The sequence below is a fragment of the Notamacropus eugenii genome, chromosome 6 (genome assembly GCF_028372415.1).
Source record: "Notamacropus eugenii isolate mMacEug1 chromosome 6, mMacEug1.pri_v2, whole genome shotgun sequence".
Lineage (NCBI taxonomy): Eukaryota > Metazoa > Chordata > Mammalia > Diprotodontia > Macropodidae > Notamacropus > Notamacropus eugenii.
This window is the reverse complement of record NC_092877.1, coordinates 144,761,653-144,778,222: the sequence shown is the minus strand read 5'-3', so window position 1 is coordinate 144,778,222 and position 16,570 is coordinate 144,761,653. Positions and strand designations below refer to the sequence as shown.

The 16,570-nt window shown below is 37.9% G+C and overlaps 1 protein-coding gene and 1 long non-coding RNA gene across 4 annotated transcripts in view; one reads left to right on the top strand and one right to left on the bottom strand.

The window, feature by feature from the left end:
- EDNRA (endothelin receptor type A) overlaps positions 1-16,570 on the bottom strand; it is an 89,060-nt gene that overhangs the window by 25,192 nt on the left and 47,298 nt on the right. For both annotated transcript variants that reach the window (XM_072621198.1, XM_072621199.1), the window contains one exon: positions 13,703-13,830. In XM_072621198.1, the coding sequence (XP_072477299.1) occupies positions 13,703-13,830 (128 nt within the window). The remainder of the gene's footprint in view (positions 1-13,702; positions 13,831-16,570) is intronic.
- Positions 930-14,061, top strand: LOC140511919 (uncharacterized). Of its 2 annotated transcripts, XR_011969719.1 has the most exons (4): positions 930-1,042; positions 1,683-1,901; positions 2,356-2,410; positions 13,581-14,061. It is a non-coding gene; the product is annotated as an uncharacterized lncRNA (long non-coding RNA). The 2 variants fall into 2 exon arrangements; XR_011969718.1 differs by lacking the exon at positions 930-1,042 and having other exon boundaries at positions 1,206-1,901.

Here is a 16,570-nt window from a genome sequence, read left to right as displayed (position 1 = left end):
GTCTGCTTTTTGGCATCCCTAGAGATCAGCACAGTGTACCTGGTTGGCTCTTAATAAATGCTTGCTGACGGATTGATTCTATGTAATTTAAAATGCTAATGTTTATGAACGATTGAAGGTCATAATTTAGAAAAAAAAATTTAGAAAAAAATTTCTAACCCTACAAAATAAAATAGGATAAATAAGTAAGAGAAGCAGAAACCAAGGATCAGGATTTCCTTAGATAGTTGATGTGCCTGAGCCTCATCTGTCTGAGCTATTACAACAAAGAGCTTTGTAACCAATCAGTCAAAGAAGGGCCACACATCACATTAGGACAGATGGACAGAATCAAGTTCCTCAGATCCCTAGATCCATCAAGGTATTGCTACCTTTCCAGGCCAGGCCTAAAAAGCCAATTAAACTGACCATTCTTTAAACGCCATCTTTTAAATGCAACAAGGATTTCCTTCCCCTAAAAGTACTTATCAATTTTCAGGTCATCTAGTGGGTGAATTTCTCAATTTGGGCAGATTTTTTTATGCAAAATATTTCCTTAACGTTACCAGTAGAAACCTGAAAGAAGCAAGCTGAGGTGTGTCACAGGGCTAAAAAAAATAACCAGGATAATGATATAATAACCACCAGCATTTTTGTAGTGCTTTAAGGTTTGTAAAATAATGCTTTTACTTGTATTATCTCATTTTTATCCTCACAACAATCCTGTGCAGTTATTATATTCCCATTTTTACAGATGAGGAAACTGAGACAAACAGGTTAATTGACTTGTCCAAAGTCACGTAGCTAGTATCTGAGGCAGGATGTGAACTCAGTTCCTTCTGGATCCCAACCCCAGTGCTATTCCTTAGTCACCTAGCTCCCTGAGTAACTGCAGGTGGTTCGTAGAAAGATAGTTGGTGAGGGCAGGGCCAAGTAGAATGCATAAACGTGGGAGAGGTGTGTAAGGGGGAAATGAGTAATGAGCGAATGGAAAGGATGTCTGAGGGCTCTTTGCAGTGATTCTTTGATTTCCTGGCCATTGATTTTCCCACACTTCACTTAGGTAAGGTCTTTGTGATTAATCAGAGGAGAGTCAGAATGAAAGATAAAAAAATTCAGTCTGCCTGTTCTGTTCAGTGATGACTGAGACTGTGCAGGTGTTCTCTCCCATTGGCCAGGAGTCAATAATCTGACTGCTCTTTCATCTGATGAACACCTGGAAATGTAAGCTGCGAGAGAAGAACCAGGAGAAGACACCCCGATGGTGCTGGCTGCTCTGGCTGTGCCATCCTCTAGAATTCCAAACCACGATGTAGTGATTTCTAAGGACTCTTCTGTTAAAGTGGGCTATTTTTGTAATTCTGAGAACTTGGAAGAGAGTAACCCAGATACTAAGGGGAGCACTAGGCAGAGGGAGGCAAAGGTTAACACTGGAGGCTTTGTCCCTGGTTTTCTGTACAAATTTAAGGCAGCTTTTTTAACTACTGAACAAAATGCTCACGGAGCCATAGTTTGAACTGGAAGGGATCTGATGGGTCATCAAGGTTAGCTCAGCCATTTTATAGCCTAGATCACTGCACTTCATCCCCCAAATTTCTTTGTCTTGACTTACCTGTTTACATGTTCTTCCTTAGGCTAGAAAGAAAGTTCCTTAGAGCTTCCTTAGAACAGGAACTGTTCTGTTTCTGTCTTTGTACCCCCAGCACTCAGCAAAGTGCCTGTCGCATAGTAGGCACTTGTGATTTGATTACAGAAGAGGAAACTGAAGTCGAGAGGAGTGAAATCATTTGTCCAAGGACACACTGATTATCTGGACAAGGACCCCAGTCTCCTGACTCCAGATCTCCTTTCATGCCTCAAGACTGATTTTTCTTTAGTGGAGCAAGAAGAGAGAGCCCTTTGGAAACTGCAGATATAGCCACGTCAACACTCTTTGCTACCTAACAATATCTCAGGGAAATTTAAGATAGGTAGTAATAAATTCATTTGCCTAAATTTTCTAGACTATCAGCAGACTAGAAGTTGTAGCAGTGGCTGATAATGGTTTTGGAGGCATTTTGCTCCATTTTCTGTTCTGCCAAAAGTAAGATCTGAGTATATTATAATATTAATATTATATTATTATTATTATGTTGTATATTATTAATAAAATTACATTTATATAATATTAATTATGTATTATTAATATTTATATACATTATAATATTAACATATTATAGTATTAATATAAACTATGTAGTATATTATAATATTAATAAAAACATCAGCCAACATTTATATGGGCTTTAGGGTTGGCAAAGCACTTTACATAAGCTATCCTATTTATCCACGTAACAACCCTTTCACATGAATGCTATCGTTATCCTCATTTTACAGATGGGGAAATGGAGGCAGGCAGAAGTGAAATGATTTGCTCAGGGTCATCCAGCTGGTAAGTATTTTCGGCAGGATTTAAATCCAGATCTTCCTGGATCAAATGAGAAAAAGTGCTTGCTTTCCTTATCTCTAACTGAATAAAATGCTCACGGCTAATTATATACCAGCCTAACTAAATGTCTGAGAGTAAATCAAGAAAAGCCATTTCCTATCTTTCTCAACAGGGAACTGTGCTTGGTAAAGGAATTAAAATAGATCTGTTCCTTGATTTCTAGGAATTCACAATTCATCAGCCAGGACAGACTTGGACAGACACAAAAAGGAATAATTTGAATACAGTTTTGCAAGACCATAAATTAAGTAATGTATATTGGCCTTCTGATGCTTGGACTATTTTTTTTTTTTTAGTGTTCTTCCAATTATAATATTCGGATTTCAAAGTTCAGCTCCAAGAATTTGAAAAAAAAATTGAAAAAGGTGGTCTCCTGATCTTTGGCATGTCCTTTGGCCCTGTGTGGTCAAACACAAACTGCTTTTGGAGTTACAGTTAGGAAAGGTTCCATAGAACAGGGCATGAAATGCTTGATATAGCATTTTCATAGCTTTATACTTGAAATTTTTATTGCTTTTGTAGTAGGAAATTCACCCATCCCCTTCTCTCCCTCCATCCCCTTTTTAAAATAGAATATGTTTGATGGAGATCTCTTACAAAATGATATAAAATGAATTTCTAAAATTAAACCTATAATCTTATCCCTGTGTGGAAATTCTCTCCACAAATACATCTATAACTATAACTATAGTCTTAGAAAGGTACCATTGGCACTGAAAGATTCAATGACATCCATGATCTTAAGTGAGTTTAAGTCAAAGGCAAGACTTGGAACCAAGTTTTCTTAACTTTGAGGCTAGTCCTTTATCTACCACGCCCCTGCTACCTCTGATACAAAAATAATGCACTAGAGTTAATTATTTCTTAAACATGACTGTTTTCTATACTGGATGTAGTTTCTCAAAAGTAGATTAATAACTGTATAGTATTGGTTCATTTACTTACTAACTTAAAAATACTTGTTCGATTCAATTCAACCACCATTTCATGAGTGCCCAGTATGTGTCAAGCACCAGAGACGAATGAATGAAATTGTTCTTACTCTTCGAAAGCTGAGTTCTCAAGGAATTTCTGCTCTGCCGTAGCAGCATTTTCCTGGGGAGGTGGTAGAATGGGGGACACATCCACAGATATGTAAAGTATAAAATATGTACAAAGTCATTTCAAAGGGAGACATAAGGACAGCATCAACAACTGGTGGAAGCAGCATAGTCTTCCTTTAGGACATGATACTTGAGTTGAATCTTAAAGATGGCCAAGGAGTCTAACAAACAGAGATGAAGAAAGACACATTCCAAGCACAGGGGACAACAGGGAAGTGGAGTGCCAATTTGAGAGAATAGGAATGGGGTCAGTTTGACTGAAATGAAGGGGGATAATGTGAAATCTGTCTGCAAATCAACCAATTAGCAAGCATTTAGTAAGCTCATGCCAGACACTGTGCTAGGCAATGGTTGGAGCCAGATTGTGAAGGGCCATAAAGGACAAATGGATGAATTTATATTTTATGGAGAGTGCTATGCTGGACACTGAGAGGAGATGTAGGCATAGATGAGACACATTCCCCGCCCTCTCAAAACTTATTATCAATAGGGGATACAAGATTTGCTATTCATTAAAATCCACGGTATTACATATTCACGTATTTGGATCACATCAACTGGAATTCTATTTCATCAAGTGAAATAGAGGCTGCATTTTCTTCACTACATGTACTTTCTCAGGAAAGCTATGGGACAGAGTGACCCTTGAACATGAAAACCTTAGATAAGTGTGCTGGCCCAGAGCATTATCACTTTAGCTGTAGATTAGCACAGATGTATCTTGCACGTAGAGCATGTACAGTATGCATTCTGCATAGTTTGTTGAAGAAAGGTTCAGAAATATATGTTTCTAAAAGAGAGCAAGATCTGTGTATGCTGGAGTAGCACAATGCTGAAAAAAATCCAGACTATTTCAGCCATAGAATAATAATAGCTTGTACTTTGGGCTTTACAAAGTGCTTTCCTCAGAATAATCCTGGAGGATGGGAAAGGCAAGTATGAAAGAGTGAATGAAAAACATTTATTAAGTACTTACTATGTTCTGGGCACTGTGCTAAGTACTGGGGAGAAAAGTATAAGCAGATGAGACAGTCTGGGCCCAGAAAGAGCTTATATTCTAAAGGGGCAAAGATAATAACAATTGCTAGCATTTATCAAAGATGTTTAAGGTTTGCAAAGTGGTATCTTGTGTGGTCCTTACAACAACCTTGTGAAATAATAATAGTTTGATGTTGTTAAGTTGTATCTGACTATTCATGACCCCATTTGGGATTTTCTAGGCAAAGAGCCTTGCTATTTCCTTCTCCATCCTTGCAGATGAGGACACTGAGACAAATAAGGTCAAGTGCCTTGTCACTTAGCTAGTAAGCAACATAGCTAGCAAATATCTTGAGGCCACATTTGAACTCAGGTCTTCCTGACTCCAGGCCTGGTGCTCCAGCCACTGTGACATCTAGTTGCCCAATAGTAGCATTTATGTGCTGGGAGCTGTTACTAACAATGCCACAGTTATTATCTCATTTGCTCCTCAAATATCCCTGGGAGGTAAGTGCTATTATTATCCCATTTTACAGATGAGAAAACTGAGGCTTAGGTAGTGCTTAGCCCAGAGTCACACATTAATAAGTATCTGAGAGTTGTAAAGGCAGGTCTTCCTGACTGCAGATTCAGGACTCTATCCACTGCTCTACCTAGCTACCTTATCAACATATATAGGGGAGGGATGTTTTGGGCAACACCCCCATTTTACAAATGAGGACATTCAGGCTGAGAGAAGCAGCCATGTATTTTAGAGCTAAGATGTGAACCTGTCTCCATAGTCCAAGTTGAACGTTCTTTCAACATTACCATTCTGTTTACAACTTACATTTACTGCTTAATTCATAACATAAAGTTACTATTTTCAACTTAAACAGCAGATCAGGATAATCTTTAATGTATAAGTCAAATCTCCATTTCCTTATTTTCCAGACTGTCCCTGGTAGGAAGCACCAGGGCTGCTGTTACTTAACTTTCGTTCCTGTTAGCTTTCATCTTTTTATGAATTCTGTACCTGTATCTTACAGCTTTGCAAGAAGGGCAAGGCAGAGAGTGAAAGCCTGAATCTCCTGTGGAGAATCTCTCTGTTCTATCCCTGGGTCAGGCACCTTGTATCTGCCTAACTCAGAGATGGTGTGAGAAACGTATATAGATTACTTAAGGAGGTATGACTGCCAGGGGCTATTAAGAATTGGTTATAGATAATGCATCAAAGAGATCTTATGCTCTTGGGCCACCAAGATCTAAGAATGAGTTTTTTTTTTTTTTTTATCACATAAAAGATAGTTCTGTCTTTGTGTAAATTCACATAACAATGCATTCATTGAAAGAATTCAAAGTACTAGTAACTAGAATCTAGTTCACAGACTAGATGAGGATAAAATTGCTTCCTGTTGATATAAGAGGAAACACAGAGAACCATTGTCCAAATCTGTAGATAGCTTCACGGCAGCCAACCCTCAGTGATAAAGGTGGTGCAGTGGGTGTGGAAGGGACAGCATGCTGCACACCTGTGTTAACTTTATTGGAGAGTACTGTGCATACTTTATCATTAACTTTACCTTTCATTTCATAATTCTGTTTATTACCATGATACAATATTTAATATTGTATTGTATAATATTTTAGTACATTTTATGACTTGCATAAAGGTATCATTTTGTGTATGCCTTTGTTAGAAAGGCTAAGTGAAGTAGGTGGTTAGGATAAATTCACATTACATAAAAATTGTTTCCCATAGATGTTGGGGTGGAACTTAGGTAAAGTGAGAACTGTCTCCTATAGCAATCCTGTCTTTCTCTTAATGACTAGTAAATCAAAATGTATTGATTTACATTTTGTAGGACTTATATTTTCCAGTTTTTTCAAGTCATTTCTGAATTAGAGAATACATATGCCATTTAGCTACTGGAAGGGGCTTGGCACAACCTCAGGAAACTGGGACCCAAGGAATAACTCACCCTGAGTCACATGGATAATATGAGGCAGTTAGGTGGCGAAGTGGATAGAGTGATGGCCCTGTAGACATATTCAGTCTGATATATGACCATACTAATTATCTCCTCTCTTCCCCACCTACTCCTTTTCAAGACTTTCTTTTTACAGCCAAGAACAACATCATTCTTCACTAAGGCAGCTAAGTTGCTGAGTGGATAGAGCACTGGAGCTGGGGTCAGAAAGACCTGAGTTCAAATTCAACCTCATATACTTACTAGTTATGTGACCCTGGGCAAGTCACTTAACTTCTGCCTGCCTCCCAGTTTTCCCCATCTGTAAAATGGGGATAATATTTGTACCTGCCTTTCAGGATTGTTGTGGTGATAAAATGAGACAATATTTGTAAAGCACTTCGCAAACCTCGAAGCTCTACATAAGCAGCACCAGCAGCAGCAGGTAACGAAGCTGGGCTATGAACTTATGTCTTTTAGAATCCGAATAAAGCCTCATAGATTTAGAGTTCTAGCTCTGAGGGATCTGATAGGCCATTTAGTCTAATTCTCTCATTTCATTTCTGACTCGAAAACTAATACTCAGCACTGTATGACACAGCCTCATGCTTTTCTTTTTTCAGAGGCAGTTGGGGTTCAGTGACTTGCCCAGGGTTACACAGCTAGTAAGTGTCCAAGGGAGAATTTGAACTCTGGTCCTCCTGATTCCGAGGCTGGTGCTTTATCCATTGTGCCACCTGTTGCTACATGCTTTTGCTTTTTTTAAGTGACAAGTACAATAAAACAAATGTATATGTATACACACACACATGTCACAGGAATTAGAGAAGGACCCTATTGGTTTGAGAGCTGGGCCAAATTTCTGGGAATCCCAAAGAAAGGGTGAGCTGTGTGTGAAATGATGAGTAGAAAGATAACTGACATCAGCCTTTTTGTTTGAGGCACATAAAACAAAGCTCTTTCTTTGAACGTTGGTGGTTTCTAGATACTTAATTATATAATAGTAGTAGTTAAGGCAGCTGCATCTTGTCTCAGCTTCCCTCACTAGACAACATTTTATGGGAATTTGGATCAGCAGTCAGACTGCTTTTCGGGGATGATCTCAGTCATTTAAAAATTTCTTAAATGAGGCTGTTAACCTGATGAAGAACAGGGTTGGATAAGCCCCTGTTTTAAAGGCAACATACTCATCATTTATGTTTTAAGAGTTTTTATTCTGGACCAGACCTATGACATCATTGGTCTAGGGAACTTCCACTGAGGAGATTCCCTTTACCAATGTAGATTAGCACCTGCTTTGCAATTTAGTTTTAGTTGCCCAGAGATGCAGAAAAATTAAGTGTCCTGCCCAGGGTCACACATGTATCAGTATGTATCAGAAGCAACATTTAAGTAAAATCTATTTGACTCTCTCTACTATATGGTGCTACCTTTTGGTGTTTTACGTATTGTTTAAATGATCGGTAATGAACTGTTGTGCCTATTTTTCTGAGGAAATTCTGTTTTCCTCCCAAGATTTCTTCCTTAGCATTTAAAAAATTCCTTTGACTAATAAAGCCAGTAAGGAATGACAGATAATGACAAAGAATTTTCCTAAGATCACAGTGCATTTTCCAAAGTTCCTTCTTCAAATGTTTCCTTAAGTGATCCACAAATTAATTAATCTACAAAGCACATAATTATCTTGTGGGTGATGGAGATATAAGAAATGACTCCTTTTTTATGCCTTTGACAATTTTTTTACCCAATCGCATGTAAAAAGAATTTTCAATATCCTTTTTTAAAAAAAAATTGATATCCAAATTCTCCTCCTCCCTCCGCATCTCCTTCATTGAGATGGCAAGTAATTTGATATAGATTATACAGTACAATCAGGTGAAACATAAAGAAATGACTAGCCAAGGATTTTTTTTCATATGTAAATTCTGCTACCATCACCCGTTGTGGTGCCATGAATAAAAAAGATCCGAGTTCAAATTCCTGCCTCAGACATTTGCTAGCTATGTGGCCCTGGGCACATCACTCGAACTCTCTAATCCTCAGTTTCCTCATCTGTAAAGTGGGCATAATAGCACCTATCTCCCAGGATTGATGTGAGGATGAAATGAGATAACATTCATAAAGCACTTTGCAAACCTTAAAGCACTATTATAAATGCTAGCCATTATTATCAGCCATATAGTGAGGAACTCCTATTTGTGAAGCATTATACTAGGCAGCTAAAACTCTAGAGACAAGCTGAAACGGTGTCTGAACTCACAGAGCTTACTTTTACTATAGGGAAACAACATTTTCATAGAGAAGTAAATAAAAGGTAATTTGAGGAGGGATTTGGAACCTTAGCAAGCAAATAGGACTCCAGAAAGGCTTCCTCTCCAGAAGGAGAGCTTTTCTCCAGAAAAGGTGGCATCTGATTTGAGTCTTGAGGGAAAACAGGGAACTTGAAAATATAGCTGAAATATGAATTTCATTCCTTTTTCAGCATTCTGTCCAGCACAAAACTTTGGTTATTTACATACTGAGTATATGCATTCTTTTAATCTGTAAAATGAGGACCTTTGATTGGATGACCTCCAAGGTCCTTTCCAGGTCTAAAGCCCTGTATCTCACCATAATAATAAAATTCACATCTGGAACTTATATGGAATTTCTACAGTCATTCTTTAGGAGTTTTTACTTTATTTTTTTACTACAGATAAAGTTTAGTGCTGGTTGGGACATAACAATTGTCACAAGCCACCTGTGTATACAGTATATACTATGCTGTAAAATTCTTTCTTCAGGACTTTTCACAGGCTACAATTGACTTTAGCTTGTAAGCTAAAAGCTTCGGGCTTCTTGTGTTTCACAAACTACGGAGGATTTACAGCAGATTCCCAAAGCTGCCCCACTTATCTCAGGTCTTATCTACTGCAGGAAAATGGTAGAATCTTTTTAGATCAGATTCATCCAAATAAATGCCCAGAGCAGATGATATCCTATCTCTCGGAATTAACTGATAATAATTCCTTGCTATGGTATAAAAGCTTTTATCGTAAAAATATCAGCATAGTGTCTCAAGGTTTTAAGTCCCAGAGTTGAATGCCTAGGGTACTGGAACACACAATGGGCCCGAAGCCAGAAGACCAGTGTTTAAAATTCTCTGATTATGATCTGTGTGATTGGGAAAATCACTACATAACTCTGAGTATCAGTTCTCTCATCTGTAAAATGAGTACAATAAATAAGGCTTACATCGCTGGTTTCTTTGGGGTGGTTTTGTTGAGGTTGTTGCCTCATAGTTTTATGTAAATATGAGCTATTATAATTGTTGTTTAACTGTTTTTTCAGTCATATTTGACTCTTTGTGACCCCATTTGGGGTTTTCTTGACACAGATACTGGAATGGTTTGCCATTTCCTTCTCCAGCTCATTTTATAGATGAGGAAACTAAAGGTTAGGGGACCTGCCCAGGGTCACACAGCTAATGAGTATCTGAATTTGGATTCAAACTCAGGTCTTCTTGACTCCAGGCTTGGCACTCTATCCACTGTGTCACCTGCCTGCCCTGAGCTATTATAATACTGGTTGGAATATTAAATAAAAACCTAGAAGAACAGGAAGAAAATGGAAACTACTTTATTACTTCAGAAAAATCTCCTAGGTTGAGCCAGTTTTCCAGAAAGAGTAGAATATGAAAATGATTTGACTTATTTGTTTAGAATTAAGAATACTTCTCAATAGAATGGATTCTGGGTAATTATTCTATGCACAATGATTTCTGTTGCTTTTCCTTTGTGTATCATAAGGTGGTTGGAAAGAATCTTCTAATTCGCAATATGTGACTATGTTTTCTGTTTAACTTGCAGACAGGGAAGTTTTAGTGAATAGATTCATACAAATTTCTAGTGCTGGAATGATACTGGCAATTGACATTTACTTAGAGTTTTAAGATTTGAAAAACATTTTATATATACACTGTATCCCAAAAGTCTTAGCGCAGTTTTAGCTGAAATTTAGCTGTACTAAGGCATTTGAGACCTTCTGTATTATCACCTTGGAGCCTTAGAAAAATAAAGTGAGGTAGGAAGGAGAGATATTATTATCCCTATTTTACTGTTGAAGAAACTGAGGAACATTGAGGTGAGCTGACTTGACCATTGTCAGAGGATATGGTAGGATTTGACTCTGATTTTTCTGACTCCAGGTTTGGCGATCATGCCAAAATACCACAGTGCTTCCTTGCTAGGGACCTTAGCGATAATTTAATACAACTTACCCATTTTACAATTCATATTGTTGTTTTTGAGTTGTTTCTGACTCTTTGTGACCTCCTTTGGGGGTGGTTTGGCAAAGATACTGGAGTGGTTTGCCATTTCCTTCTTTACAGGTGAGGAGCTGAGGCAAACAGGGCTAAATGACCTGTCCAGGGTCACAAAGCTAGTGTCTGAGGCCAGATCTGAACTCACAAAGAAGAGTCTTCCTGACTCCAGGCCTGGCACTCTATCCACTGCACCACCAAGCTGCCCTTGACAGTTCATTACTTATTCACTACTTACATGTATTTGAGATTAAGGCACTTCCCGGTCTGTTTTAGGAGTAAAGACATGTCAAAATAAGCATCTTTGCTGTCTCCGTAGCTCTGTCAGGCATAGATATATCAGGGTTTGGAGGAGCATTACAGTGTCTATTGGTTTCTAGGTGTGGGATCCACTAAGATTAGGAAAGGTCTCAAACTCAAATACAAACTAAGGACCCCAGAGACCACTTAGAAAACCACAAATTCACATTATCTATGTGGTATTATATTTTGTTTTATTTTGTTAAACATTTCCCAGTTATATTTTAATTTCCTTTGGGAAGATTTTAAGGGAGTTGGACCTTTCTGGAGAAGAATCTCTCTTAGGTGTTGATAGACAGAAAGATACCAGAAACTCAGCAGAGTGTAGTGGTCCGATTGCAGAATATGGGGTCAGGAAGACCTAGGTTTGAAAGACTTATTCTGACACCAACTAACTCTGTGACCTTCAGTCTATTATTATTGTTATAAACAACTTTATCTGGATGTCTGGCAACTTTAGAATAAGTAATCATTAAAAAAACAAAGTCTACTATTATAAACATGAGATTATATATGGAGTTACTTAAAATTAAAGTTTGCAATGTAAAAATATGTTTGATAGAAGTTTGGCTGATGGAAAAATTTTTATTTCCACCCGTGTGGCAAACAGCAAGTTTTAATGTCCTTTGTAGATAATATAGAACACAGGGCAGACTTGTGTGAAGAGAGGGTGAGAGGCTTTGGATTACTAAAAAAAAAATGAAATACATTGAGATTGAGTTTAAACTTTTGGAAGAGTCACTATCAATTCTTTATTCAACAGTCATTTATAAAGTTCTGTTCTAGGCACTGTGGGGCTGGGAGGGACCAGGAGGAATATAGACATTTATGGCATGATCTGTGCTCACGTAGAACTTACCGTGAGGCAAACCAAATCTGATTTTCCTCCTGAAACAAGGTTCTGACTGACCTTCGTAGATGACATTCTAGTTCTGTCCTCCAGGCCACTGCAGAGGCTAGCCCCCTGTCAGGAATGTCTTTCCTCCTTACCTCCACCTCTTAGAATTCATGATTTCCTTCAAAACTCAAAGCAAATGCCAACTCAAACATAAGGCCTGATTTCCTCTAGCCAATAATGGTGCCTCCCCTCCCCCAAAAAGTGTTCTGTGGACATTCCACATATTCTTTGATTTACTGGGTTTTTTTTTTTTACTGGGGGTATCGACGGGGCACTTGCTTTTTCTCCTTAGATAATAAGGGTTTTTTGAGTTCAAAGAGAAGGAACAGTGGACAGAGTGCTGGACCTGAGGTCAGCAAGACCTGAGTTCAAATTAGGCCTCGGACACTTGTTAGCCATGTAACCCTGCACAAGTTACTTAAGTTCTGTTTGCCTTAATTTCCTTGTCTGTAAAGGGGGAAAAAGAATAGCACCTACCTCTTGGAGCTGTTGTGAAGGACAGATGAGATATTAATTGTAAAGTGCTTAGCACAGTGCCTGCTATGTGGTGAATACTATATGAATGTTAGCTATTATTACTGTTATTAATATTAATTAATTAAAATTAATATTATTATTATCCTTGGTATCTTATGTAATGCTTGTCACATAGTAAAGGCTTAATAAATTGTTGCTGATTGATTTACAGTTGGAAAAGACCTAGTGGTCACCTGGTCTAGCTCCCTAATTTTACAAATAAGGAAACTGAGGCCCTAAGTGGTCAAGTGATTTGTCCATGGTCTCATACGTAAGCAGCAAGAACCAGTTAGAAGCTGAATGCAGGTGCTCTCACTCCAAATTTGGCATTCTTTCCACAATACTATGGTACACTCTAATCAAATATCAATAAGTGGCATGTATATAATATATAATTTAAAGATTTCTGAACTTTTAGAAATCAGTTTAATAGTCTACTCTGGTCACCAATCAAGCAATCCCCACAAGCAGTCGCACAGCATTTTATTCAACATGACCTAGTATCAGAATGTACCATACCAATTCCTACTGATCTCATAATTCTTTGCTTTCTTTATTGTTTACCTTTTGTTATTGTTAGTGTGGAGTTGGGTCTGACTCTTCATGACCCCGTGTATCATAGCACACCAGACTCTTCTATCCTCCACTGTCTTTCAAAATCTGTCCAGGTCCTTGTTTCCATGCCAGTAGCTTACTGGATACCTTCTGACCTGAGGCTAATCTTCCAGTGTATACCTTTCTTTTTATCATTTTAATACTGTCCATGGGGTTTTCTTGGCAAAGAGAGTGGAGTGGTTGCTTCTGGATTACTGTCTAAGCTATTCTAGGAGTCCAGTTGTCAAAATTAAGACTGTGTCATCTAATCCACTTTGATCAGCAGGCAAGTGGCTTGGTAGATAGAGTGCTGGGCCTGGAGTCAGGAAGAACTAAGTTCAAATCCAGCCCCAGACACTTAACTAGGTTAGCTGGGTGACCCTGGGCAAGTCACTTAGCCCTATTTGCCTCAGTTTCCTTATCTGTAAAATAAGCTGGAGAAGTAAATGATAAACCACTTGACTATCTTTAACAGGAAACCCTAAAAGGAGTCACGAAGAGTCAGATATAACTAAAACAACTGAATAAACAACAACAATCTTCGAGAAAAAAATAAAAATGTCCTCAAGTTCCAAATGAAGGAAGGAAACGCAGTACCTGTCCACACTGAGAGCGCAGAGATTGAGGACCGTGATCCCGACTGAAGCCTTCTGCAAGAAGGGGAACAGCTTGCAGAGAAAGACTCCGAACTCATTCTGCTCGAAAGGCCAACGCTGAGCTAGGAGCTAAAGAAAGGAGGAACTGTGATTAGAGCCACAATAAGTCAAACCTTACAGACCAGCAAGAGGCATGGGGCCAGGGGCGTGTTCTGGGGCCTCGTTATATGTGAGCGTGACTAACACTATCAAGCTTTTGGTGCTCACTGATCAATCTTTAAAATAAATTTTTTTTCTCCTTATGTCCCTCCACCCATTGAAAAGAAAGAAGCAAATAAAATAGAGAATTCTTGTGTCATATAACACTTTAAGAAGTATTCATTTTTTAATTTAAGGAATGAAACAACCATTTCCATAACAATATAAAAAAAAGGATGATTGCTCATAAAACTGCAAATCCATTATGTATAATCTGTTATTTCTTTTAAATATATAATACAATTATTATGTAACTTTTTAATGGTTGAGCAAATTGTGGTATATGATTATGATAGAATACCACTGTAATATAAGAAATGATGAGCTCAGTGATCTTGGAAAAACATGGAAAGACTTGCATGAAATAATCAAGAGTGAAATGAGCAATACCAAGAGAACACTGTATACAGTAACAGCAATATGGTTTTAAGAACAACTTTGAGTGAATAAGTCCTTCTGAATATTATAAATAACCCAAATTAATTATAAAGGACATATGAAGAAAGACGCTATCTGCATTCAGAGAGAGAACTAATATATAACACTTTTGCTACATATGCATAGTCAAGTAAAACAAATTCTTGAGATTGGGAGCACCCTTCTTGTCAAAGCATTCAGTGGTGCCTGGAGAACAGATTAGCTGCTGATATACAGCTAGTATACAAGGAGCAGCTATTGGAGAAGGAAGTACTTGAGTTTATCAGTCCTCTCTCAGCTAAGTAAGGACCAGCCTTTCTTCTTGTACTTCAGGGGTGTTAAAGGATGAGGGGTGAAGGCACCATTTCTAAGCCATCCAAGGTTTGTTTCAGCTCCCAATTTCCCTGTTGTCTCTCCACAGGCTGAGCTGTGTTATTCGCCTCTGATCATGGTCACTTCCAATGAACATGGATCCCTAACTTTTTGGAAAAAGTCCTTTTTTCCACTAAGACACTATCTTTGTTTCAAATGAAAGGACTGGCTCCACCCTATGGACTAGGGTGGATAGGAAGCCAGCAACAATAGTTGTAATAGCACCTGGATGAGGAGCAGGTGTTTTCCTAACAAACTATTTTCAATCAATGGGAGTAAAAGTATAGATTATCTAAGCTTCCCTTATTCCAAATGATACAAAAAAAAAAAAAAAAAAAAAAGGAACCAGAGCCATAACTAGCAATTCCAATTTTGGAGAAAATTCATTTGCAAGGTAGGGGCTCGGAGATCTTGGGAAAGAAATCAGTCATTTTGATGTGATGGTGCTGGATAGAGAACCTTGGATCCTTAGAGACCATTGCCTGGAAAACCACTGAGTATAGAGGAAACAGGGCAGAGTGAGCCTGGAAGAAACTCACTGAAGGTTTGCAGGTAGGTGTTAGGGGAAGGAATTTAGGGAAGAAGTATGTCAATTGGTAGCTTCTTAATTTTTATTTTAAATTTAACTTATTAATTAATTTAATTTTAAAATATCAAATAAATATTAAATAACATTAATTTATATATAAATTATTAAGGAAATGATTTTAAATTACTAATTTAAATTAAATAAAATTTTAAAGCAGTGTTTTATTACCTCTCCCTTCCAAACCCCTCTCTGAAAAAGAACAACAAAAGGAATACATCCCCCCCTAACAAGAGTAACAACTCAAACCTCCCTCACAATGACCCTGCAGACGTTGGCACAAACACTTTGGCTATGTCCATGTTGCTTCTTGGTTTAAATAACTAATCCTGCTGACTAGGGACTAAATTCAGTGGCTTCTACCTACTAAAATAATATATAGGCTTTCAGTGCCTCCTAAATTTTGGCACTTTGGAACAATGCCCAATAGCTGGACCTTAGCTACAGGTCTTGGATGGTCACTGTTCCTTCTTCTGGAGAACAGTGTATTTTGTGAATAATGAAAAAATAAGAAATTTTACTTAATATTTTGTTTGCTGACTATTAAAACTTATGACATGGAATAAGAATCACCATGAACATTATTGTAATGGAAACAAACTCCTGTTTATGTCTAGTATCTTGAGCAATCAGAAGCAGGTTCTGGGCTTTCAGGTTACCATTTTATGTTCTGCGAGATCTGGTAATTGAGGTAGTTCAGATTTTGGTGAGGTAAGGAGAAGATGGTGATCATTTCAGCTAAGAAGGCACCATTCACAACTCAGGTGGGCTCATCTCAACTCAAGCTTTCCCTGCTGAACCAAGTGTTTTTTGTTAAACCTGATCACCATGATCATTAGGAGTGACTCTCTATGCTTGATCATAAAACAATCTAGGACCACTTGGACTTGGAATAACAATTCTATTTGCTTATTATATGCCTCCAGCATATAATAAGGACATGGTCAGTTCTGTTTTTGTCTCTGCATGTACAGAGCCAATCAATCACATTCATATGCACACAGTAGGTGCTTAATAAATGTTTGTTGAATTGAGCCTCAGTATTATAGTTATTTTTTTCTTATCTTCCCCCCCTTCCCCATCCAACATTCCATCTAACTCTGTTTCAGGAGTTATCTCTTTTATTTTTCCTTTCCTTTCCCTTTCCTCACACTCACTAGGAGATGCTATATTTTTCCTACTTTTTTCTGAGAAAATGGATATAAAGAAATTTGTAAAGTGCTATATACACATCAG